The 24,244-nt window shown below is 43.4% G+C and overlaps 1 protein-coding gene across 14 annotated transcripts in view; it reads left to right on the top strand.

Moving 5' to 3' along the window:
* Window positions 1-24,244, top strand: part of PHACTR4 (phosphatase and actin regulator 4) — a 132,789-nt gene that overhangs the window by 73,823 nt on the left and 34,722 nt on the right. For 7 of the 14 annotated variants that reach the window (XR_010154670.1, XM_513255.9, XM_009451929.5 and 4 more), the window contains 2 exons: window positions 17,689-17,862; window positions 18,823-18,903. Coding sequence is in view for 13 of the 14 variants with exons in the window: in XM_513255.9 (XP_513255.3) it covers window positions 17,689-17,862; window positions 18,823-18,903 (255 nt within the window). In the remaining variant the exon portion in view is untranslated. Of the gene's footprint in view, window positions 1-16,461; window positions 16,490-16,936; window positions 17,079-17,688; window positions 17,863-18,822; window positions 18,904-24,244 lie in introns of all 14 variants that reach the window. The other 7 variants (XM_063803974.1, XM_063803985.1, XM_054664727.2 and 4 more) reach the window with 5 other exon arrangements.

The raw sequence follows: 24,244 nt of genomic DNA, 5'->3' as shown, positions 1-24,244 counted from the left end.
CAGCACTTTGGGAGGCTGACGCAGGAGGATCACTTGAGTCCAGGAATTTGGGATCAGCCTGGGCAACATAGGGCAACACCGTTTCTACAAAAATAAAAATTTAGCCACTGTGGTGGTACTCATCTGTAGTCCCAGCTACTTGGGAAGCTTAGGTGGGAGGATCACTTGAGCCTGGTAGGTTGAGGCTGCAGTGACTCATGATTGTACCTCTGCACTCCAGCCTGGGTGTCAGAGGGAGACACTGTCTCAAGAAAAAGAAACACAAACTTTCAAATCCTACTTTGTAGTTCTTAATGAACATAAAAACTGTTTTTTTGCTCACCAAAATTCTTTACTATGTGTCATATTAAAACAACTAGCTAATTATCACATATCCTTAAATTAGGCACAAGACCGAAGAATTTTTTCAATTTATTTTTTATTTTTAAAATGTATTTTTTTGGCTGGGCGCAGTGTCTCATGCCTGTAATCCCAGCACTTTGGGAGGCCAAGGCGGGTGAATCACAAGGTCAAGAGATGAGACAACCCTGGCCAACATGGTGAAACCCTGTCTCTACTAAAAATACAAAAATTAGCTGAGCATGGTGGCACATGCCTGTAGTCCCAGCTACTCAGGAGGCTGAGACAGGAGAATCGCTTGAAACAAGGAGGCGGAGGATGCAGTGAGCCGAGATCGTGCCACTGCACTCCAGCCTGGCGACAGAGCGAGACTCTGTCTCAAAAAAAAAAAAAAAAAGTTTTTATTTGTTTGTTTGTTTGTGTATTTATTTATTTACTTTTTTTTGAGATGAAGTCTCACTCTGTCACCCAGGTTGGAGTGCAGTGGCGTGATTTCGACTCACTGCAACTTCTGCTTTCCAGGTTCAAGTGATTCTCCTGTCTCATCCTCCCGAGTAGCTGGGACTACAGGTGCCCACCACTAAGCCTGGCTAATTTTTGTATTTTTGTAGAGACGGGGTTTCGCCATGTTGGCCAGGTTGCTTTCAAACTCCTGACCTCAAGTGATCCGCCTGCCTTGGCTTCCCAAAGTGCTGGGATTACAAGTGTGAGCCACTGTGCCTGGCAAAAATTTTTTTTAATTGAAAATAATTGTACCTGTTCATGAGCTACATAGTGGATATTTCCATATGTATGATGTGATTAGATTAGGGTAATTAGCATATTCATCATCTCCAACATGTATTTATTTATATTGGGAAGGTTGAAATCCTCCTCAGCTATTTGAAACTACATATTATTGTTAACTATAGTCATTCTGCAGTGGCATAGAACACTAGAACTTTTTCCTCTTATCTAGCTGTAATTTTGTATTCTTTAACAAATCTTTCCCTACCCATCCCTTCCCATTATCTCTCCCAGCCTCTAGTAGCCTCTGTTGTACTTTTTACTCCTATGAGATCAACTTTTTTTAGCTTCTATGTATGAGTGAGAACATGTGGTGTTAAACTTCCTGTTCCTAGCTTATTTAACTTAAAATAATGTCCTTAGTTCCATCCATGTTGCTGAGAATGACAGGATTTCATTGTCTTTCTTTCTTTCTTTCTTTCTTTCTTTCTTTCTTTCTTTCTTTCTCTCTCTCTCTCTCTCTCTTCTTTCTTTCTTTCTTTCGTTCGTTCGTCTCAACTCTGTCACCCAAGCTGGAGTGCAGTGGCGCGATCTCGGCTCACTGCAACCTCCACCTCCCAGGTTCAAGCAATTCTCCTGCCTCAGCCTCCCGAGTAGCTGGGACTACGGGTGCACACCGTCACACCCAGCTAATTCTTTCTTTTTTTTCTTGAGACAGAATCCCACTCTGTCACCCAGGCTGGAGTACAGTGACACAATCACAGCTCACTGCAGCTTCAGCCTCCTAGATTCAAGCGATCCTCCCCCCTCAGCCTCCTAAGTAGCTGGGACTACAGGCACATGCCACCACACCTGGCTAGTTTTTTTTATTTTTTGAAGAAACCAGGTCTCACTCTGTTTCCCTGGCTGGTCTCAAACTCCTGGACCTGGACTCAAGTGATCTTCCTGCCTCAGCCTCCCAAAGTGTTGGGATTACAGTTGTGAGCTAGTACACCTGGCTCATTCTTTTTTATGGCTAAATAGTATTCCATTTTGTATTTATACCACATTTTCTTTATCCATTCATCTGTTGTTGAACACCTAGGTTGATTCCATATCTTGGCTGTTGTTGAGTAGTACTACAGTAAACATGGAAGTGCAGATATCTCTTCAGTATAATGATTTCCTTTCCTTTGGATATATTCCCAGTAATGATATTGCTGGATCATATGGTAGCACTATTTGTAGTTTTTTTTTTTTTGAGGACCCTCCATACTGTTCCCCATAGTGGCTATACTAGTTTATATTCCCACCGACAGTGTATAGTGTTCCCTTTACTCTGTACCCTCACCAGCACTGGCTACTTTTTGTCTTTTTGATAATAGCCTCCTAACTGGGGTGAGATGATACCTCATTGTGGTTTTGATTTGCATTCACCTGATGATTTGTTATGTTGAGCATTTAAAAAAATATATTTGGCTTTTTTTTTTTTTTTTTTTTTGAGACAGAGTCTTGCTCTGTCGCCAGGCTGGAATGCAGTGGCGTGAGCAGTCTTGGCTCACTGCAACCTCCGATTCCCTGGTTAAGGCTATTCTCCTGCCCCAGCCTCCCAAGTAGCTGGGATTACAGGCACGTGCCACCATGCCCAGCTAATTTTTGTATTTTTAATACAGACGGGGTTTCACCATGTTGGCCAGGATGGTCTTGATCTCCTGACCTTGTGATCCGTCCACTTCAGCCTCCCAAAGTACTGGGACTACAGGCATAAGCCACAGCCCTTGGCCTATTTGGGCATTTTTATGTCTTCTTTTGAGAAATGTCTCTTCAGATCATTTGGTCTTTCCCATTTTTATATTATTTATTTATTTTATTTTTTTATTATTATTTTTTGAGACAGAGTCTTGCTGTGTTGGCCAGGCTGGAGTGCAGTGGCGCGATCTTGGCTCACTGCAAGCTCCGCCTCCCGGGTTCACGCCATTCTCCTGCCTCAGCCTCCCAAGTAGCTGGGACTACAGGCGCCTGCCACCGCGCCCAGCTAATTTTTTTTTTTTTTTGTATTTTTAGTAGAGACGGGGTTTCACCGTGTTAGCCAGGATGGTCTCGATCTCCTGACCTCGTGATCCACTTGCCTCCACATCCCAAAGTGCTGGGATTACAGGTGTGAGCCACTGCACCCAGCCTCCCATTTTTATATTATTTAACTATTTATTTATTTATTTTATTTTTTTGAGGCAGAGTCTTTCTCTGTTGCCCAGGCGGAGTGCAGTGGCACGATTTCAGCTCACTGCAACCTCCACCTCCCGGGTTCAAGCAATTCTCTGCCTCAGCCTCCTGAGTAGCTGGGATTATAGGCGCCTGCCAGCATGCCTGACTAATTTTTGTATTTTAGGTAGAGACGGGGTTTCACCATCTTGGCCAGGCTGGTCCTGAACTCCTGACCTCATGATCCACCTGCCTCGGCCCCCCAAAGTGCTGGGATTACAGGCGTGAGCCACCTCACCTGGCCATATTTAATTATTCTTTTTTAAGACAGAGTCTCGCTATGTTGCCCAGGCTGGTCTTGAACTCCTGGGCTCACGCGATCCTCCCACTTTGGCCTCCCAAAGTGCTAGGATTACAAACATAAGTCACTGCACCCAGCCCTTCCTAATTCTAATTAGAAGGGCCAAAGATTTTTAATAAATTCTTTCCAACCATTTGGCTTGGAACTTTCCTTCTCTGTCTTTCCATTTTACCTCTCTTTTTTTTTTCCTTTTTGCCCCTTCATTTACCCTAATTCACTAATTAACTTTCCCCCCACTTTTCTTTTGCATAATAATATATTGCTATAAAAGATACTGTATGTTCTCTTTCCTACATTCCTTTTCCATAACCATTTGATTTATTTTCTCTGAAACTTGGAGTTATGGGGTTCTCACCCTTATGATACTGGAAGCAGTTTTGGGGAACGTGATTTGGAAATATATCATCCCCCATCTCTACAAAAAAAATGTAACAATTAGCCAGGCGTGGTGGTGCACACCTGCAGTCCCAGCTGTTCAGGAGGCTGAGATGGGAGGATCACTTGAGCCCAGGAGGTTGAGGCTGCAGTGAGCCATGATCATGTCACTGCACTGCAGCCTGGCCAACAGAGCGAGACTGTGTTTGAAAAACAAAAAAGAAAGGAAAAGAAATATATTATCACTTAGAGGCAAAATCCTAAAAAGATTGCAGGATGAATAAAATTTAGCATAGCTACATAACAACAATAAAACAGGAGTAAATAATAGATAGGTTAATTTAAAATAAAGTACTTCATGAGATTTTGGAGAAAAAGGCTTAGTAGTATTTGGTTATCAGAATTATAAAGACATTTCTCATACCTGTCTGCTGTTTATCTAACAGTAAATGCTTTCTTTTAAAAAAGAAGAAACAGGCATACTTTCCTCATGTAATCCAGTGTTCAGGAGGAGGTGGCAATATAGGGGTCTGTCATAAACTCCTTAAAAGATTCTCTGTTATTATCAAATTTGGACTACCAACCAAAACTTATTGATCCCTCTCTCTGCTCCAGTGGATTTTCTTTTTTTTTTTTTTTTTTTTTTTTTTTGAGACGGAGTCTCGCTCTGTCGCCCAGGCTGGAGTGCAGTGGCGCGATCTCGGCTCACTGCAAGCTCCGCCTCCCGGGTTCACGCCATTCTCCTGCCTCAGCCTCCCGAGTAGCTGGGACTACAGGCGCCCGCTACCACGCCCGGCTAATTTTTTTGTATTTTTAGTAGAGACGGGGTTTCACCGTGTTAGCCAGGATGGTCTCGATCTCCTGACCTCGTGATCCGCCCGCCTCGGCCTCCCAAAGTGCTGGGATTACAGGCGTGAGCCACCGCGCCCGGCCCTGGATTTTCTAAATAGGCTATTAATAAGGTTTGGATCTAGGTCCCCAACCAGATCTCATGTTAAATTGTAATCCCCAATGTTGGAAGTGGGACCTGGTGGGAGGTGATTGGGGTGGATTTCTCACGAATGGTTTAACACCATCCACTTAGTACTGTCCTCAAGATAGTAAGTTCTCATGAGATCTGGTCATTTAAAAGTGTGTGGAGGCTGGGTGCAGTGGCTCATGCCTGTAATCCCAGCACTTTGGGAGGCCGAGGCAGGTGGATCATGAGGTCGGGAGTTCGAGACCAGCCTGGCCAACATGGTGAAACCCTGTCTCTACTAAAACTACAAAAATTAGCCGGGCATGGTGGCATGTGCCTGTAGTCCCAGCTACTCGGGAGGCTGAGGCAGGAGAATCCCTTGAACCCTGGAGGCGGAGGTTGTCATGAGCCAAGATTGCGCCACTGTACTCCAGCCTGGGCAACAGAGTGAGGCTCCATCTCAAAAAAAAAGAAAAGTGTGTGGCACCTGCCCCCTTGCTTTCTTGCTCCTGTTCTGGGCCATGTGACGTGTCTACTCCCCCTTCATCTACCACCATGATTGTAAGTTCCTGCAGCTTCCCCTGAAGCCAGGCAGATACTAGCATCATTCTTCCTATACAGACTGCAGAAACATGAGCCAATTAAGCCTCTTTTCTTTATAAATTACCCAGTCTCAGGTATTTCTTTTTATTTATTTATTTATTTATTTATTTAGATAGATAGAGTCTCACTTTGTTGCCCAGGCTGGAGTCCAGTGGTGCGATCTCAGCTCACTGCAACCTCTACCTCCTGGGTTCAAAGTAATTCTCCTGCCTTGGCCTCCTGAGTAGCTGGGACTACAGGCGCGTGCCACCAAGCCTGGCTACTTTTTGTATTTTTGGTAGAGACGGGGTTTCGCCATATTGACCAGGCTGGTCTTGAACTCCTGACCTCAGGTGATCCTCCTGCCTTGGCCTCCCAAAGTGCTGGGATTACAGGTGTGAGCCACTGTACCTGGCCTCAGGTAATTCTTTATAGCAATGCAAGAATGGACTAATAGACCTATTATCACAACCTACATATGTATTTCCTCTTTCTTTTTTCTTTTTTTTTGAGACAGTCTTACTCTGTTGCCCAGGCTGGAGTGCAGTGGCACGATCTTGGCTTACTACAACCTCTGCCTCCTGGATTCAGGTGATTCTCCTGCCTCAGCCTCCCAAGTAGCTGGCATTACAGGTGCCCATCAGCATGCCTGGCTATGTGTTTCGTCTTTCTACTTGCAAGTAAACTTTGGAAAGTTTGAAGTTTTTTTTCCATGAGTGAATAGCTTATATTCTGGCCCTTCACTATAAAAACATACCCTTAACCTGGAATTTTTTGTCAGAACAGTGTGCACATTAAGTTGCCAGTGGTAAAGCAACTTCACTTCTTGATACAATCATAGGCAGAAAACTATATTTTTCCAGAGGTAGAATCTCAGACATAACTGTACCTGCAAGTTCAGAGAGAGACCTTCCACCTGACTATCTTCTCCTGACTGCTTTACTGAGTTCTTTCTGATTCCCAAGGGTCAGATCTATGCAATATTTCCACAGGAAGTTGCGGGCCTTCTCTATACAAAGCCTGCTTTGTTCATTAGTGGCAGGTTTATTTTCTGTAATTTTGCCGAAGTTTTCTGAAACAGTTGTTTAAAGCCAATAATAATCCTCTTTTAGAAGGCAAAAATGAATAAGTACAGTAGTGTAAATACCATAAATGAATGTTCTACATTTACAATGTTCTGATACTGTGAAAAGGCTGTTTATAGCAAATCTGTTTCCAGCTAGGTGGGCTTAAAAACAGACTAAACCATTATATTATGAAGATATTTGGTACTTCTTCACAGTGAAGTATGTATACCTTGTTGAATAAAATCATACATTAAAATTTTGGACAAATAGGCTGGGCACGTAATCCTGTAATCCTAGCACTTTGGGAGGTCGAAGCAGACGGATCACTGTTGGCCAGGCTGGCTGGAACTCCTGACCTCAGGTGATCACACCATTGCACTCCAGCCTGGGTGACAGAGCAAGACTTTGTTTCAAAAAAAAAGGAAAGGAAAGGGGAAAGGAAAGAGGAAAGGAAAGGGGAAAGGAAAGAGGAAAGGAAAGGGGAAAGGAAAGAGGAAAGGAAAAAGGAAAGGAAAGGAAACCTGATAAGGTGTCCGGGCGCTGTGTCTTATGCCTGTAATTCCAGCACTGTGGGAGGCCGAGGAGGCCGGATCATGAGGTCAGGAGATCGAGACCATCCTGGCTAGCACAGTGAAACCCCATCTCTACTTAAAAAAAAAAAAAATTAGCTGGGCGTGGTGGTAGGCGCCTGTAGTCCCAGCTACTCGGGAGGCTGAGGCAGGAGAATGGCGTGAACCCGGGAGGCGGAGCTTGCAGTGAGCCGAGATCGCGCCACCGCACTCCAGCCTGGGCGACAGAGCGAGACTCCGTCTCAAAAAAAAAAAAAAAAAAACAAAAACCTGATAAGGTGTAAAACATACAGAGAGTTCATACAGATCCAATAACTTTGTTACTTATTACCAAGTCAAGTAAATCGGGGGGCGGGGGTGGGGGGACAAGGCATGGTAGCTCACACACTTTGAGAGGCAGAGGCAGGTGGATTGCTTGAAGCCAGGAGTTTGAGACCAGCCTGGGCAACATAGCGAAACCTGATCTCTACTAAAAAAATTAGCCAGATAAGGTGGTCTGCACCTGTAGTTCTAACTTCTCAGAGGCTGAGGCAGGAAGATTGCTTGAGCCCAGGAGTCCAAGATTGCAGTCAGTTATGATCATGCCATTGTATTCCAGGCTGGGTGAAAGAGTGAGACACTGTCTCAAAACAAAACAACAACAACAAAAACTGGCTGTGCCAGGTGCAGTGGTGCACCCCTAGAGCCCCAGTGACTTGAGAGGCTGAAGCAGCAGGATTGCTTGAGACCAGGAGTTTGAGGCTGCAGTGTGCCATGATCGCGCCTGTTAATAGCCACTGTACTCTAGCCTGGGTAACATACCCCATATCCAAAAAATAAAAATATATATGTATAATAAAATAAATACTTGGTTGTAAATCTAATTCTAAAATTAACATTATCTTTGACCTAGGGCATATTGTTTAATCCTGTTTTATCTCATATCTCCATCAAGTTATGCAGGTATAATATGTATCTATAGCAAATAGTTAATGAATACTTTATCCGAAGATGAAAGGTGCTAAGTGGTTTTTATAAATATCATACATTTATTTAAAAATCACAGCCAGTGGCCCAGTGCTGTGGCTCACACCTGTAATCCCAGCAATTTGGGAGGCCGAAATGGGTGGATCACCTGAGGTCAGGAGTTTGAGACCAGCCTGGCCAACATGGTGAAAACCCGTCTCTACTAAAAATACAAAAGTTAGCCAGGCGTGGTGGTGGGCACCTGTAATCCCAGCTACTTGGGAGACTGAGACAGGAGAATCCCTTGAACCCAGGAGGCAGGGGTTGCAGTGAGCTGAGATCGCGCCATTGCCCTCCAGCCAGGGCGACAGAGTGACACTCTGTATTAAAAAAAAAAAAAAATCACCCCTGAAATTCATATGAAACAACTACACTTGCACTTAAAAACGTCAATTAAATATTTACTAGGAAAAATATGGTGGTTGAAGAAACTACTAGAACTCTGCATAATTCATGATGTAAGAAACAAGCCTATGATATGTGAGGTGCTACAACTTGAATGAGGGAGTAAGTAGTTTAAATACCAGGCCTGGTTTCAGGGTACTACTCAAACAGGAAACTCCAAACTGTAATTTGATTAGTTATCTTCCACTCCCAGCCTCCACCCCCTCCAAAAAACACCAAGACTGTCAACTCTGTGACATGCTTTCCTAATGGCCTGTAGCTACATGACTCAAAGAAAAAGGTGTTTTCTTTGGAACACACAATTATAAAACTGTACCCAGCATCCTACACCCTGATTTCTGGCAAACAAAGGAAAACTACCTTTTTTTTTTTTTCACTCATAGAAAACAGAATGGGGCCATAGGCCATTTAAAATGCCATAACTAGTTTAAACAGAAACAATGGTATATCCAAATGTGACTGCATGCCTCTGTCAAATTGGAAATTAGAGGGAGCATTTTATAAAATCAGAGATGCTGAGAACAAAGATTTATGTGCAGAATTGGCATATGAACAGTTTCAGGCTCATCTTTCTTAGTCCTTTATTAGTATAAAACAATGGGTGTACTTATATAATTTTTTAAAAAACAGTGATGATTTCTGGATACGTGAGTATATTTTTTGTTTTTGTTTTTGTTTTTGTTGTTTGTTTGTTTGTTTTGAGGCAGGTTCTCCCTCTGTCACCCAGGTTGTAGTACAGTGGTATGATCACAGCTCACTGCAGCCTCAACCACCTGAGCTTAAGCAGTTCCCTCACCTTAGCCTACCTAGTAGCTGGGACTGCAGGTGCATGCCACCACGCCCAGCCAATTGTTGTGTGTGTGTGTGGTTTTTGTTTTGTTTTGTTTTTGAGAGAGAGTCTTGCTCTGTGGCCCATGCTGGAGTGCAGTGGAGCGGTCTCAGCTCACTGCAGCCTCTGCCTCTCGGGTTCAAGAGATTTTCATGCCTCAGCCTCCCCAGTAGCTGGAACTACAGGCATGTACCAACACGCCCAGCTAATTTTTTTTTTTTTTTTTTTTTTTTTTTTTTTGTATTTTTAGTAGAAACAGGGTTTCATGTTGGCCATTCTGGTCTCCAACTCCTGACCTCAAGTGACCCGCCCACCTCGGCCTCCCAAAATGCTGGGATTATAGGCATGAGCCACCGCACCCAGCCTAATTTTTGTATTTTTGTAGAGATGATGTCTCAGTATGTTGCCCAGGCTGGTCTTGAACTCCTGGGTTTAAGCAATCCACCCACCTGGCCTTCCAATGTGTTGGGATTACAGGCATGAGCAACTGCATCCAGCCTACTCTTTGTTCTGTAATGTATTCATCTGTCAGTTTCTCTTTGTTTCTATTGCAGTTTCTAAGCATTGCAATTGAATCCTCCTGTCAAACAGAAATTCATACTAAGAAGCTTGAAGCTTGAACTATTGTAGCAGGATTTTTTTTTTTTTTAATTTTAGATACAGGGTATTGCTGTGTTGCCCAGGCTGGAGTGCAGTGGCTATTCACAGGTGCAGTGATACATATCACAATACAGCCTCAACTCCTAGACTCAAGCAATCCTCCTGCCTCAGCCTCCTGAGTAACTGGGACAACAGGTGCGCATCACTGTGCCCTGCCCAGTGTTATTGTAGCAGTTTTAGAGATAAATGGCTTAATTAGATCTAATCAGCCACTGCTATGAAGCACTTATGCATTAATTTTTTTTTTTGAGACAGGGTCTCACTTGTTGCCCAGGCTGGAGTGCAGTGGCACGATCACAGCTCACTACAGCCTCAACCTCCTCAGATCAAAGGATCCTCCTGCCCCAGCCTCCCAAGTAGCTAAGACTATAGGCAAGCACCACAATTGGCTGATTTTTTTTTTTTTTTTTGTAGAGGCAGGGTCTCCCTATGTTGCTCAGGCTGATCTTAAACTCCTGGGCTCAAGTGATCCCCACCACCTCGACCTCCCAGAGTGCTAGGATTAAAAGCATGAGCCACCATGCCTGGCAAATTTATGCATTCTTCAAAACTCTTTATTATACAGCTAAAACACTTTTACCTGGCATATTTAGATCTTCATTAAATTTGGTTTCTAGCTCCTTTAGCACAATATTTTACTTGTGGCAAACTAGGAGAATATACTTAAAAGAACTCTTAGAATCCAGATTACAGTTGACCTTTAAACAACACAGGTTTCACCTGTGTGGGTTCTTATGTGTGGATGTTTTTCAATAAATGTATTGACAAATTATTTGGAGATTTACAACAATTTGAAAAAAAAAACTCACAAGCAGGCCAGATGTGGTGGCTTTTGCCTGTAATCCCAGCATTTTGGGAATCTGAGGCAAGAGGATTACTTGAGGCCAGGAGTTCAAGGTCGACCTGGGTGACATAGTGAGACCCCATCTCTACAAAAAATTAAAAAATTAGCCAGGTGTGGTAGCACATGCCTGTTGTCCCAGCTACTCAGACAGCTGAGGTGGGAGGATCGCTTGATCCCCCCAGGAGTTGGAGGCTGCAGTGAGCTCTCATCTCACCACTGCACTCTAGCCTGGGCAAGAGTGAGATGCTGTCTCAAAAATTTTAAAAAGAGGCTGGGCACAATGGCTCATGCCTGTAATCCCAGCACTCTGGGAAGCCAAGGTGGGTAGATCACTTTAGATCTGGAGTTCAAGACCAGCCTGGCCAACATGTTGAAACCTCATCTCTACTAAAATTAGCTGGGCGTGGTGGTACACGCCTATAGTCCCAGCTACTCAGGAGGCTAAGGCAGAAGAATCACTTGAACCTGGGAGGCAGAGGTTGCAGTGAGCCAAGATCACACCACTGCACTCCAGCCTGGGAGACAGTGAGACTCCATCTCAAAAAATAAAAAATACAAACAAATAATAAAAATAAAAATAAGTCTGGGCACAGTGGTTCACGCCTGTAATCCCAGCACTTTGGAAGGCCAAGGTGGGTGGATCACTTGAGGTCAGGAGCTCAAGACCAGCCTAGCCAACATGGCGAAACCCTGTCTCTACTAAAAATACAAAAGTTAGCCGGGTGTGGTTGTGCGTACCTGTAATCCCGGCTACTTGGGAGGCTGAGGCAGGAGAATCGCTTGAACCCAGGAGGCAGAGGTTGTGGTGAGCCGAGATCACGCCATTGCACTCCAGCCTGGGCAACAAGAATGAAACTGTCTCAAAAAAATAAATAAATAAAAATAAAAATAAATTAACTGTAGCATATACTGTACTGCTGTAATTTCATAGCCACCTCCTATTACTATTGAAGTGAGCTCAAGTATTGCCAGTATCCACTTAAAATGCTGTATGATGCTAATTTTCTAGTGAGCAGTTCTTCATAGCTTAGTGCAATATCATAAATCTTGAATAACACCACAGGACTTATAGCACGTGCCACTAATGATACTGGAATTGCTCTTAAGAAGCAGAGAAGAGTCATGACATTATAAGAAAAAGTTGAAAACGAAAAAAAGAAAAAACACAAGGAAAAGTTGAATTGCCTGATGTGATGCGTACCATAGATTGAGGTCTGTAGCTGCAGTTGCCTGCCATTTTTATAAGTATATAGTACATAGGTGGTGGCTGGGCTGGGGAAATGGCGGCTTCACGAGAGAGTGGGACTTGGGCAGCAGAGGCAGCACAGTGGATGCATTTCTGACCTTCTACAGTGAGGTGAAACAAATAGAGAAGAGAGACTCGGTTCTAACATCCAAAAATCAGATTGAAAGACGGACCCGTCCTAGTTCCTCTTACTTCAATTTGAACCCATTTGAGGTTCTTCAGTTAGATCCTGAAGTTACAGATGAAGAAATTAAAAAAAGAGGTTTCAGCAGTTATCCACATTGGTGCGTCCTGACAAAAATCATGATGCTGACAGAGCACAAAAGGCTTTTGAAGCTGTGGACAAAGCATAAAAGTTGCTACTGGATCAGGACCAAAAGAAGAGGACCCTGGATGTAATTCAGGCAGGAAAAGAATACATGGAACACGGCCAGGCACGGTGGCACACACCCATAATCTCAGCACTTTGGAAGGCCAAGGTGGGAGGATACCTTGAGCTCAGGGGTTTGAGACCAGCCTGGGCAAGATAGCAAGACCTTGTCTCTATTAAAAAAAAATTTTTTTTAATTAGCCAGGTGTAGTGGCACACGCTTTTAATCCCAGCTGCTCTGGAGACTGAGGCCAGAGGATTGATTGAACCCACAAAGATAAGAGTCCATTCAAAAGGAAGATATAATAACTCTAAATTTGTATATACCTCATAACAGCTTCAAAGTATATAAAGCAAAAATTAATAGAACTAAGAGAGAAATCACTTTGTCTTTTTTTTTTTTTTTTTTTTTTTGAGACGGAGTCTTGCTCTGTCGCCCAGGCTGGAGTACAGTGGCGTGATCTCGGCTCTCTGCAAGCTCCGCCTCCCGGGTTCACGCCATTCTCCTGCCTCAGCCTCCCTAGTAGCTGGGACTATAGGAGCCCGCCACTGCGCCCGGCTAATTTTTTGTATTTTTAGTAGAGATGGGGTTTCACCATGGTCTCGATCTCCTGACCTCGTGATCCGCCCACCTCGGCCTCCCAAAGTGCTGGGATTACAGGTGTGAGCCGCCGCGCCCGGCCATCACTTTCATAATTAGAGATGTTAACATACCTCTCTCAGTTACTGATAGAGCAAGCAGACAACAAATCAGAAGGGATCTTAATGATTTGTATATGATTAACCACCTTGACCTAATTGGCATATTTAGAACACCATACCCAACAATTGCACAATACACTTTACAATTACACATAATTGGAGATAATGTATTATAAATTTGGAAAGAAACAACTGTAAGCTTCTGTTGTTTATTTGTAACTTGGACCATATTTGAGATATATAGGAAAAGCATTAAATATAAATGGCCTAAACACTCCAATTATCCTACCACGTTGGGAGACTGAGGTGGAAGGACCACTTGAACCCAGCAGTTTGAGACCAGCTCAGCTCACTGTAACCTCCACCTCCTGGGTTCAAGCCATTCTCCTGCCTCAGCCTCCCAAGTAGCTGGGATTATAGGTGCCTGCCACCATACTCAGCTAATTTTTTTTTTTTTTTTTGTATTTTTAATAGAGACAGGGTTTCCTCATGTTGGCCAGGCTGGTCTCAACCTCCTGCCCTCAAGTGATCCACCTGTCTCGGCCTCCCAAAGTGTTGGGATTACAGGCATGAGCCACCGCATCTGGCCTCATTTTTCTTTTTCTTTTTCTTTTCTTTTTTTTTTTTTTTTTTTTGAGACGGAGTTTTGCTTTCACCCAGGCTGGAGTGCAGTGATGTGATCTTGGCTCACTGCAACCTCCGCCTCCCAAGTTCAAGATTCTCCTGCCTCAGCCTCCCGAGTAGCTGGGATTATAGGCATGTACCACCACACCCAGCTAATTTTTATATTTTTAGTAGAGACGAGGTTTCACCATGTTGGCTAGGCTGGTCTCAAACTCCTGATCTCAGGTGGTCTGCCTGCCTCGGCCTCCCAAAGTGCTGGGATTACAGGCATGAGTCACCATGCCTGGCCCCTAGTTCATTTTTCTTCAACAAAGAAGCAGCCTATAGCCAGAGAATGTCTGCCTCTGTCTCTTAACCTCCATGAGGTTTCCAGATAATAATCTGGTATTGGGTTTAACACACCTGACTGACCTTAGGACCCTAGGCTGACCTGGAGAGATTTTTTAAAACAGATTCTGAAAGTCCTACCTCCTGGAGATTCTGTATTTTGAAAAGGCAATTGGGCTGATTCCAAGTATTTGGACAGATTTCGGAGTCTGGAAATAATGTACTGTTTGTCCTGGAGAGTAGGAAAAAGAGGGGAAGGAAGGAGGGAGAATATGAGGATATGAATATGTATGTGTGAATTTGAGATAACTGAGTCAGGGCCAGGTGTGGCTCTACCCCAACACAGGAGGTAAGAGGAAAGAAGGACATCTGCCTCTAAAAGTTTTGTAAAAGTGAAAATCAAGCACATTTGCATGAGAAGCAAAGAAAATGTTGCTCTGTTTGTTTTTTGTATTCAGTGGCTTTATTTTTTTTTATACATATTTTGCTCATGTATCAACTATTTTTTTTTTTTGAGACAAGGTCCCTGTATTAAGCCATTCTTGCATTGCTATAAAGAGAACCCTGGGACTGGATAATTTATAAAGAAAAGAGCTTTATTTGACTCGTGGTTCTGTAGGCTGTACAGGAAACATAATGCTTGCAACCGCCCTGCTTCTGGGGAGGTCTCAGGAAACTTACAATCATGAATCATGACAGAAAACCAACCAGGAATAAGCATGTCACGTGACCAGAGCAGGAACAAGAGAGCAAAGAGGGAGACGCCACATACTTTTAAACGACCAGATCTCACAAGAACGAACTCACTATTGCTAAGGCAGCACCATATGGATGGTGCTAAACTATTCATGAGAAATCCACCCCCATGACCCAGTCACCTCCAACCAGGCCCCACTTCCAGTACTGAAGATTACAATTCAACCTGAGATTTGAGCGGGACACATATCTAAACTATATCAGTATGGCTCTGTCACCCAGGCTGGAGTGCAGTGGCACGATCACAGCTCATTGCAGCCTGGACCTGCTGAGCTCAAGCGATCTTCCCACCTCAGCCTCGCAAGTAGCTGGGACTAGGCACATGGCACCATGCCCAACTAATTTTTTTTTTTTTTTAAGAGACAGGGTTTCTTCATGTTCCCCAGGCTGGTCTTTCTTTACCTAAAAAAGAAGAGAAGCCAGATGCCATAGCCAGTGTCTGTAATCTGAGACATTCTCATAATTTCAACTATTTGCCTGTAATCTCAGCTACTCAGGAGGCTGAGGCAGAGGATTGCTTGAGTCCTGGAGTTGAAGGCTCAGTGAGCTGTGATTGTGCCACTGCACTCCATGCTGGGCAACAGAACGAAACCCTGTCTCTATAATAACTTGATAAATAGATAGAGAGACAGACAGATAGATAGATAGATAGATAATCAGATTCTAGTGTATTTCATATAAAGTGTTAAAGTAATTGAGACCCAGAATGTCCTTGTATAAGTCATGCAACTAGGAAGAGTCACTGTCCTCTTGTCATTTCCATCTTTTGCACTTCAGTAATGAGGATGCTATTTTGCCTAAGTCTTCTGGGCATAGCAAACTAATGCATCAGTAGTCATCATTGCATTTACTGTGATAATTACGATTATATAAATCTAACCTTTATTGAAAAACTTCCCTAAACCTCCATCAATCAAATGAAAAAAAGATTGAATTTGGCAGTTGTTTCTTTTAAAAATTTAATGCTGTTGGTTGTATATTTTCTCTTTTGAAAATACCTAGTTTTAAAAGAGAGAGAGGCCAGGTGTGGTGGTACACACCTTTAATCCCAGTGCTTTTGGGAGGCCAAGCAGGGAGGATCTCTTGAGACCAGGCATTTGAGACCACCCTGAGCAATTTGGTGAGACCCTATCTCTACAAAAGAAAATTGTTTTTGTAATTAGCCAGGAGTGATGGTACATGCTTATAGTCCTGGCTACTCAGGAGGCTGAGGCAGGAGGATCATTTGAGATCGGGAATTTGAGGCTGCAGTGAGCTGTGATTACACTACTGCACTTCATCCTGGGCAACAGAGTGAGACCCTGTTTCTAAAATAATAATAATAATAATAAATTTTTTTAAAAAAAGATTTTTTAGTGACTATTATGACCTTTTTACCCTCCTCCAAAAGTGTTACTTGCTTCAGATGTGAAATTGTTTACAGTCAACATGTTAGCTTATCATATGCTGTTCCTTGATGTATTTCTACAAAGTAGAGGCTCCACTTTAATTTCAGGATGGTTTTTCCACATGACTCTTTTTTTCTTCCTCTCTAGACTTCTCCAGAGAACCTTGGAACAGTAGGTGGAGTGCAAAGCTGCATTGTGTACCTTCCTGCTTTTTTTTGGTTGCCTTCCTGCTAGTTTTTTTTTTTTTTTTTTTTTCCTTTCTTTAAATTCTTGGCCCCGCCTTGGCTCTCCTTTCTCTGCCATTAAAGCTAACTAACTAAACCCTGCATGCGTGGTCATTATGAGGGGTTCATGGCCTTTTATTTCAATTCTGCACATGTATCATGTCAGTTATGTTTTATGTCAAATCCTTAATATTATGGGGTGTGTGTGTGTGTGTGTGTGTGTTTGAGACAGGCTCTCACTCTGTTGCCCAGGCTGGAGTGCAGTGTCTTAATCACAGCCACCTGCAGCATTGACCTCCCAGGCTCAAGCCATCTTCCCAACTCAGCCTCCTGAGTAGTTGGGACTACAGGTGCACACCACCATGCCCAGCTAATTTTTGTTTTTGTATTCTTTGTAGAGACAGGGTTTCACCTTAATGCCCTGGTTGATCTCAAGCTCCTGAGCTTAAGCGATCTGCCTGCCTCAGCCTCCCACAGTGCTGGGATTACAGAAATGAGCCACTGTGCCCAGCCTATGATTGTCTCTAAGGCACTACTATGGTAAACAAATTGGAATCTCACCTCTACTTTCTGAAAACATTTCCCTCCAATTTAATGTACCCGCTTTCTAATGCTTCTGCCCCGCAACCCTGAGCACTTTCCAATACCTAGGGTCCTTTTGTGAAGGGAGAAAATAATTTGATGAGCAGATATAAGTAAGGTGCTAACAATGTGTTACCTCTCCCTGAACTATTTATATCCTGAAAAGGGCAGGGAAAGGGCGATGTTTAATAGAGAAAATGAGTCACTCACTAATGAGGCAGGAATTCCCTGCCTCAGTAAGGCAAGATCTCATGCATTTGGTAAGATATCCACATTTTGTATACATGTGCCTTTAAAAGATTTTGAGCCAGCTCTGATCATTTCACCAGATTTTGTCCTAAAATGATGTCAGCTTGGTTTGGTTCCTTTTTCTCCTTAGTAGTTTATCTGTTAATGGATTTTGATGTTTGGTGTCCATGTGATGCCCAGGAGTCTCCCTGTCTGCATGATTGTTTATCGTTGCTCCGATCCTTTCCAACTACCACAGGAAGAGAGGGGAAGGGACATTTTAGAGATTATGCTGAAATAATACATTTGCTTCCTTCCCTCTCTTCTTTCCATGTAACAGAGGAAGCAGACCAGCCCACTACAGAGCCAGGCATGGTCATGGACAGTGTGGAAGCAGGAGACACAACACCTCCTACCAAAAGGAAGAGCAAGTTCTCAGGCTTTGGCAAGATCTTCAAGCCCTGGAAATGGAGGAAAAAAAAAAGTAGTGATAAATTTAAAGAGACTTCAGAAGGTGAGATATTAAGGGTTAAATGTGTGTTCTGAGTTAGAATTCTCTATGTTAGATGTATTTAATTTTTCCTTATCTTCCCAAGTTTCTGTAGTCCTCTATTTGAAGAGGGTGTTTAATCTTTTATTCTTTCCTTTTTCTTTTCTTTTTTTTTTTTTTTTTTTTTTTGGTGAGACAGGATCTCCCTCTGTTGCCCAGGCTAGGGTACAGTGGCGCAATCACAGCTCACTGCAGATTCAACCTCCTGGGCTCATGCAATCCTCCTGCCTCAGCCTCCCTAGTATCTGGAAGTACAAGCATGAGCTACTGTGCCCAGTTAATTTTTAAATTCTTTGTAGAGACGGGGTCTCCTTATGTTTCCCAGGCTAGTCTTGAACTCCTGGGCTCAAGCGATCCTCCCACCTCAGCCTCCCAAAGTGCTGGGATTACAAGCATGAGCCACTGTGGCTGGCCAGAGTTTAATCTTTTAGAATTAAACATCAAAATGGTCATTTACTAAACCTAATATTGTATACCCTCATTCCCAGGTTTGTATTTTGATGGGATATAAGTATCTATTGAGTGGTGAATGGAGTTCCTGAACTGTCGCAAATCTAAGATGCTTCTTTCCATCAGAACTTGGTGAAGAAAATGACTGAATGAGTTAATACATACATAAATAAAATGCTTATTTTCTACTCTGCCCATCCACACAAAGTTCATCCATAAATAACTTACTAATGAAATTTTCTCTTAAGTTACAATTATGTAAGGCTAGTTTTTTGGAAGTGATGCTTTCCTGACAGCACAGGTTATAAAAGAAATTTAAGAGTTTTAATTTGAAGTTAGTCTGCTAGTTATTTTCTTTCCTGAGAATATAAACTTACACTACTTTATTCTTTTACCTGTAGAATTAGAATGCTAAGTGTAAGGTTGACTTTCAACTGTCACATTTCTGAGTGCCATTTTCCAATTTAATGTTAGTTTTAGAACGGAAAATATCTATGCGAAAGCCAAGAGAAGAGCTGGTTAAAAGAGGGGTTCTGTTGGAAGACCCTGAGCAAGGTGAGTTTACAAATAAATAGTATATGCCTGTCTCTGTGCACTTGGTCTTTGATTGGGTCTGACGAGATATTTGAATTTTCTTTCTTTCTTTTGTATTGCTATTTTTGGGTTGGAGGGTGGCCTTTAAAAAAAAAAAAGTTCACCCTTCCTTCCTTGGGGCAAACATTCCTTTCCTCTGTGTACATCCTCAACTTTGTGCCAGCTACAATATTGCGTGTCTTTTTTTCCCCCCTTGAGACAGAGTCTTGCTCTGTTGCCCAGGCTGGAGTGCAATGGCGCAACCTTGGCTCACTGCAACCTCTGCCTCCTGGGTTCAAGCAATTCTTGTGCCTCAGCCTCCCAAGTAGCTGGGATTACAGGCACCTGTCACCACCCCCAGCTAACTTTTGACTTTTTAGTAGAGATGGGGTTTCACCATGTTGGTCAGGCTGGTCTTGAACTTCTAACCTCAGGTGATCCGCCCGCCTTGGCCTCCCAAAGTTCTGGGATTACAGGTGTGAGCCACTGTGCCTGGCTAATTTTTGCATTTTTAGTAGAGATGAGGTTTCACCAAGTTGGCCAGGCTGGTCTCGAACTCCTGACCTCAGGTGTTCTGCCCACCTCGGCCTCCCAAAGTGCTGGGATTACAGGCTTGAGCCACTGCGCCCAGCTCATTTTTTTTTTTTAACACATTTGTCCCCATGCCCATGTCACTGCACCAGTCCACCAGTCATTGTTTGTTTAATAATGTCAAGACTTTCTTCAGTGTGTGACTCTATGAAGCAAGTTATTGTAAATGTGAAAGTATAGTACATTGGTTGCATCTCATTTCTCTTCATCTGAGTTATGTTGCATGAGGCAAAATCTGAAAGCCATATTATATACTGGCCAGGCATGGTGGCTCACGCCTGTAATCCCAGTATTTTAGGAGGCCGAGACGGGCAGAACACTTAAGGTCAGGAGTTTGAGACCAGCCTGGCCAAAATGGTGAAACTCCATCTCTACTAAAAATACAAAAAATTAGGAGGGCGTAGTAGCAGGCACCTGTAGTACCAGCTACTTGGGAGGCTGAGGCAGGAGAATCACTTGAACTCAGGAGGCAGAGGTTGCAGTGAGCTGAGATGGCACCACTGCACTCCAGCCTGGGCAACAGAGCAAGACTCCTTCTCAAAAAAATTTTAAAAATCATATCCTTTGAAGAATAGGGGAAAGGAACCAAATAGATGGAGTATTACTGTATGCTTTTTGGGCTTTAAACCATGCGAATATATTGCCTATTCAAAAAATTAAATTGTATGTATTGAAGATTTATTATCTCAACTGTATAAAAACTAACCAGAGACAACAAGCTTGAAGGAGCAATTTGAAATATTATTACAATTGGTTACCTCTGAAGTTGAGGTGGGAACATGGGTGGGCTTTTTTTTTTGTTTTTTAATTGAGACAGGGTCTCCCTATGTTGCCCAGGCTAGTCTCAAACTCATGGACAGCACAAGCAGTCTTCCTGCCTCAGCCTCCCAAAGTGCTGGGATTACTGGCGTGAGCTGCTGTGCCCAGGCGCTATGCGATGTTTTCTTTCTTTCTTTCTTTCTTTTTTTTTTGTATGTGACTAGTTATGAGCATATATAACTTTTGTTTTATATAACTCTATTTGTTTTTTTACATTAGGACACAAAATCTTCTCAGTATTTAGGTAGTTACGTACTACTATAATGGTTTCACTGTAGCACCTCTTTGGCCCTTGCTTTGCTTTCTTTTTTGAGACAGAGTCTCACTCTCTCGCCCAGGCTGGAGTGCAGTGGTGTGATCTCGGCTCACTGCAACCTCCATCTGCTGGGTTCAAGCAATTTTCCAGCCTCAGCCTCCCGAGGAGCTGTGATTACAGGCATCCGCCACCACACCTGGCTAATTTTTGTATTTTTAGTAGAGTTGGGGTTTCACCATGTTGGCCAGGCTGGTCTCGAACTCCTGACCTCAAGTGATCCAGCCACCTCAGCCTCCCAAAGTGCTGGGATTACAGGCATGAGCCACCATGCCTGGCCTGGCCCTTGCTTTTTTGATACAGCTGTTCCACTTTCCATGGCCTTTCTTTTCACCTTTCTTGCTCACTTATCATAAACCACATACATTACTCATTTCTTGTTTTTCACCTTCAGTCTCTTTTGCCCTACACTCATGGCAACCTCTGCCTCCTGGGTTCAAGCAATTCTCCTTCCTCAGTCTCCCGAGTAGCTGGAATTATAGGCATGCATCACCACACCCAGCTAATTTTTGTATTTTTAATAGAGACAGGGTTTCACCGTGTTGGCCAGGCTGGTCTCAAACTCCTGAGCTCAAGTGATCCACCTGCCTCGGCCTTCCAAAGTTCTGGGATTATAGGCTTGAGCCACCACGCCTGAGGATCTTTTGCCCTATACTTTCTATTAGCTCCTAATCCAAGTTGTTTTTAGCCTACAAGTTCACAGGCCCAATTAATAAACAAGTTGCAGCCATTGGACAAGATGCCATTCTGCCAACCAGATAAATGACCTAAGCTTTATTCTGTATCTAAAAACAGGGATGGGCCTCATGCTGGCTTATAGATCTGCATTTTAGGCCAAAAGTAGTGTTTGAACCTTGAAGTCCTCTTCATACTTAAAGGGGGCTTTTGGCTGGCCTGGCGCGGTGGCTCATGCTGTAATCCCAGCACTTTGGGAGGCCAGTGTGGGAGGATCCCTTGAACTCAGTAGTTCCAGACCAGCCTGAGCAACATAGTGAGACCTCATCTCTATAAAAAATTTTTTTAATTAGCCAGGTATGGTAGTGCAGGCCTGTAGTCCTAGCTACTTGAGCCCAAAAGATGGAGGATGGCTTGAGCCCAGAAGATTGAAGGCTGCAGTAAGTATTAATTGCACCACTGCACTCCAGCCCGGGCGACAGAGTGAGACCCTGTTTTTTTAAAAAAAGGTGGCTTTTGGCTTGATTATAGTGCTAACTTGACTGTACTGTAAAATATTTAATTGATTTTAATTGATTTTCTGGGTTTAAGGAGAACATTCAGTGATGTTAAAGCCCCATAGTACTACTCCACTTCATTAACATTGCAGAACCCTCTATATTTAATATAAGAAATTATACTGCAAAGTAGACATCCCTGATTAAGTAACTTGAGATAACTGATCACTTTTGCATGTATTTCACTAGTGTGTGCTGAATAGAAACTAATTAACACTGTCTTAAACTTTTATTATGTTGTTTTCACAAAGAGCAGCCTTTGTTGACTTTGAAATCATTGCTTCAGTATTCTAGAAAATCTTGTTTTTGTTAAACATGGGCAGTAACTTAATATTTTTGTATAGTTGTTGTCATCTTACCCCCACCCTGTTTTAAAAATAAAAAGTAGTTGTCAGATTACTTTAGCTTTAGAAGTACCTTTTCACTTGCCTTATAATCTTCATTACTTTGAGCCCACACTCCACCTCTTATTGGAACTTCATGAAGAATGATGTTGGATTTCACTGTGTCACCCAGGCTAGAGCACGGTGGTCTGATCATGGCTTACTGTACCCTTGATCTCCTGGGTTCAAACAGTCCTCCCACCTCAGCCTCCCAGGTAGCTGGGACTAGGCATGTGCCACCACACCCAGCTAGTTTTTTTACTTTTTTGTAGAGACAGGGTCTTACTATGTTTCGCAGGCTGATCTCAAACTCTTGGGCTCAATGATCCTCCCGCCTCAGCCTCCCAAATTGTTGGGATTACAGGCACGAGCACCACTGTGCCCAGCCCATAACCATTTCTTTTTTTTTTTTTTTTTGAGATGGAGTCTGTTGCCTCAGCCTCCCGAGTAGCTGGGATTACAGGCACCTGCCACCACACCCGAATAATTTTTGTATTTTTAGTAGAGACGGGGTTTCACCATGTTGGCCAGGCTGGTCTCAAACTCCTGACCTCAGATGATCCACCCGCCTCGGCCTCCCAGAGTGTTGGGATTACAAGCGTGAGCCACTACACCCGGCCCCCCGTAACCATTTCTTATGTGAATCTATTCTCCTGCCAGACCAAACTAGTTGCCAGTGCCCCAAACATGTTGAATAACTTCACACCTTTATACATGCTGTCCTTCTTCCAAACAGACTGTCTTTATTCAGTGTGGTAGGCTCCTACTCCTTCAAGATCCAGTTCAAAGCAAGGCATGGTGGTGTGTGCCATAGTCCCATCTACTAGGGAGTCTGAGAGAGGAGGACTGCTTGAGCCCAGGAGTTCAAGGCCCATTCTGGTAACATAGCAAGACCATCTCAACTCCAGCTCAGATACTTTCTGTGATGCCTTCCTAACTCTGTTCTCACTCCAGGAAAATGATTTCTTCTTCATTCCTACCACAGTACTTCACTAATTAGAGCTCTTGACATTTAACATTGTAGTTACTTATATATAATAAGTTTGCCCTATTCATTTGTCTTTTTTTTTCTTTGAGATGGAAGTTTTGCTCTGCTGCCCAGGCTGGAGTGCAATGACACAATCTTGGCTTACTGCAACCTCTGCCTCCTGGGTTCAGTTGATTCTCCTGCCTCAGCCTCCTGAATAGCTGGGATTACAGGCGCTTGCCATCATGCCTGGCTAATTTTTGTATTTTTACTAGAGACAAGGTTTTACCATGTTAGCCAGGCTGGTCTCGAACTCTTGACCTCAGGTGATCCACCTGCCTCAGCCTCCCAAAATGCTGAGATTACAGGTGTGAGACACTGCACCCGCCTTTTATTTGTCTTATTCATATAACAACGTACTTGGCACATAATAGGCTATCAAACATGTATTGGAAAAAGAAATTACTTGTTTCTGTTTAAGCATCCAGATAATCTAGATCTCAATAATAAACTAAAACAGGAAGACGAGGGAAAGAAGATAAGAAAGGTTAGAAATCACCAACCCTGGGCCAGGCACGGTGGCTCACGCCTGTAATCCCAGCACTTTGGGAGGCTGAGGCGGGCAGATCACGAGGTCAGGAGATCAAGACCATCTTGGCTAACACGGTGAAACCCCGTCTCCACTAAAAAATACAAAAAATTAGTCGGGCGTGGTGGCAGGCGTCTAGTCCCAGATACTTGGGAGGCTGAGGCAGGAGAATGGCGTGAACCCGGGAGGCAGAGGCTGCAGTGAGCCAAGATCATGCCACTGCACTCCAGCCTGGTCTGTGAGACCCTGTCTCAAATCACCAACTCTGGCCAGGCGCAGTGGTTCATGCCATTTATCCTAGCACTTTGGGAGACCAAGGCGGGCTGATTGCTTGAGCCCAGGAGTTCAAGACCAGCCTGGGCAACATAGTGAGACCCTGTCTCAATTTAAAAAAGAGAGAGAAAGAAAAAAAGAAATTACTAACTCTTC

This window comes from Pan troglodytes, chromosome 1, assembly GCF_028858775.2.
Source record: "Pan troglodytes isolate AG18354 chromosome 1, NHGRI_mPanTro3-v2.0_pri, whole genome shotgun sequence".
In the NCBI taxonomy this organism is placed as follows: Eukaryota; Metazoa; Chordata; class Mammalia; order Primates; family Hominidae; genus Pan; species Pan troglodytes.
This window is presented reverse-complemented; position numbering and strand designations above follow the sequence as displayed.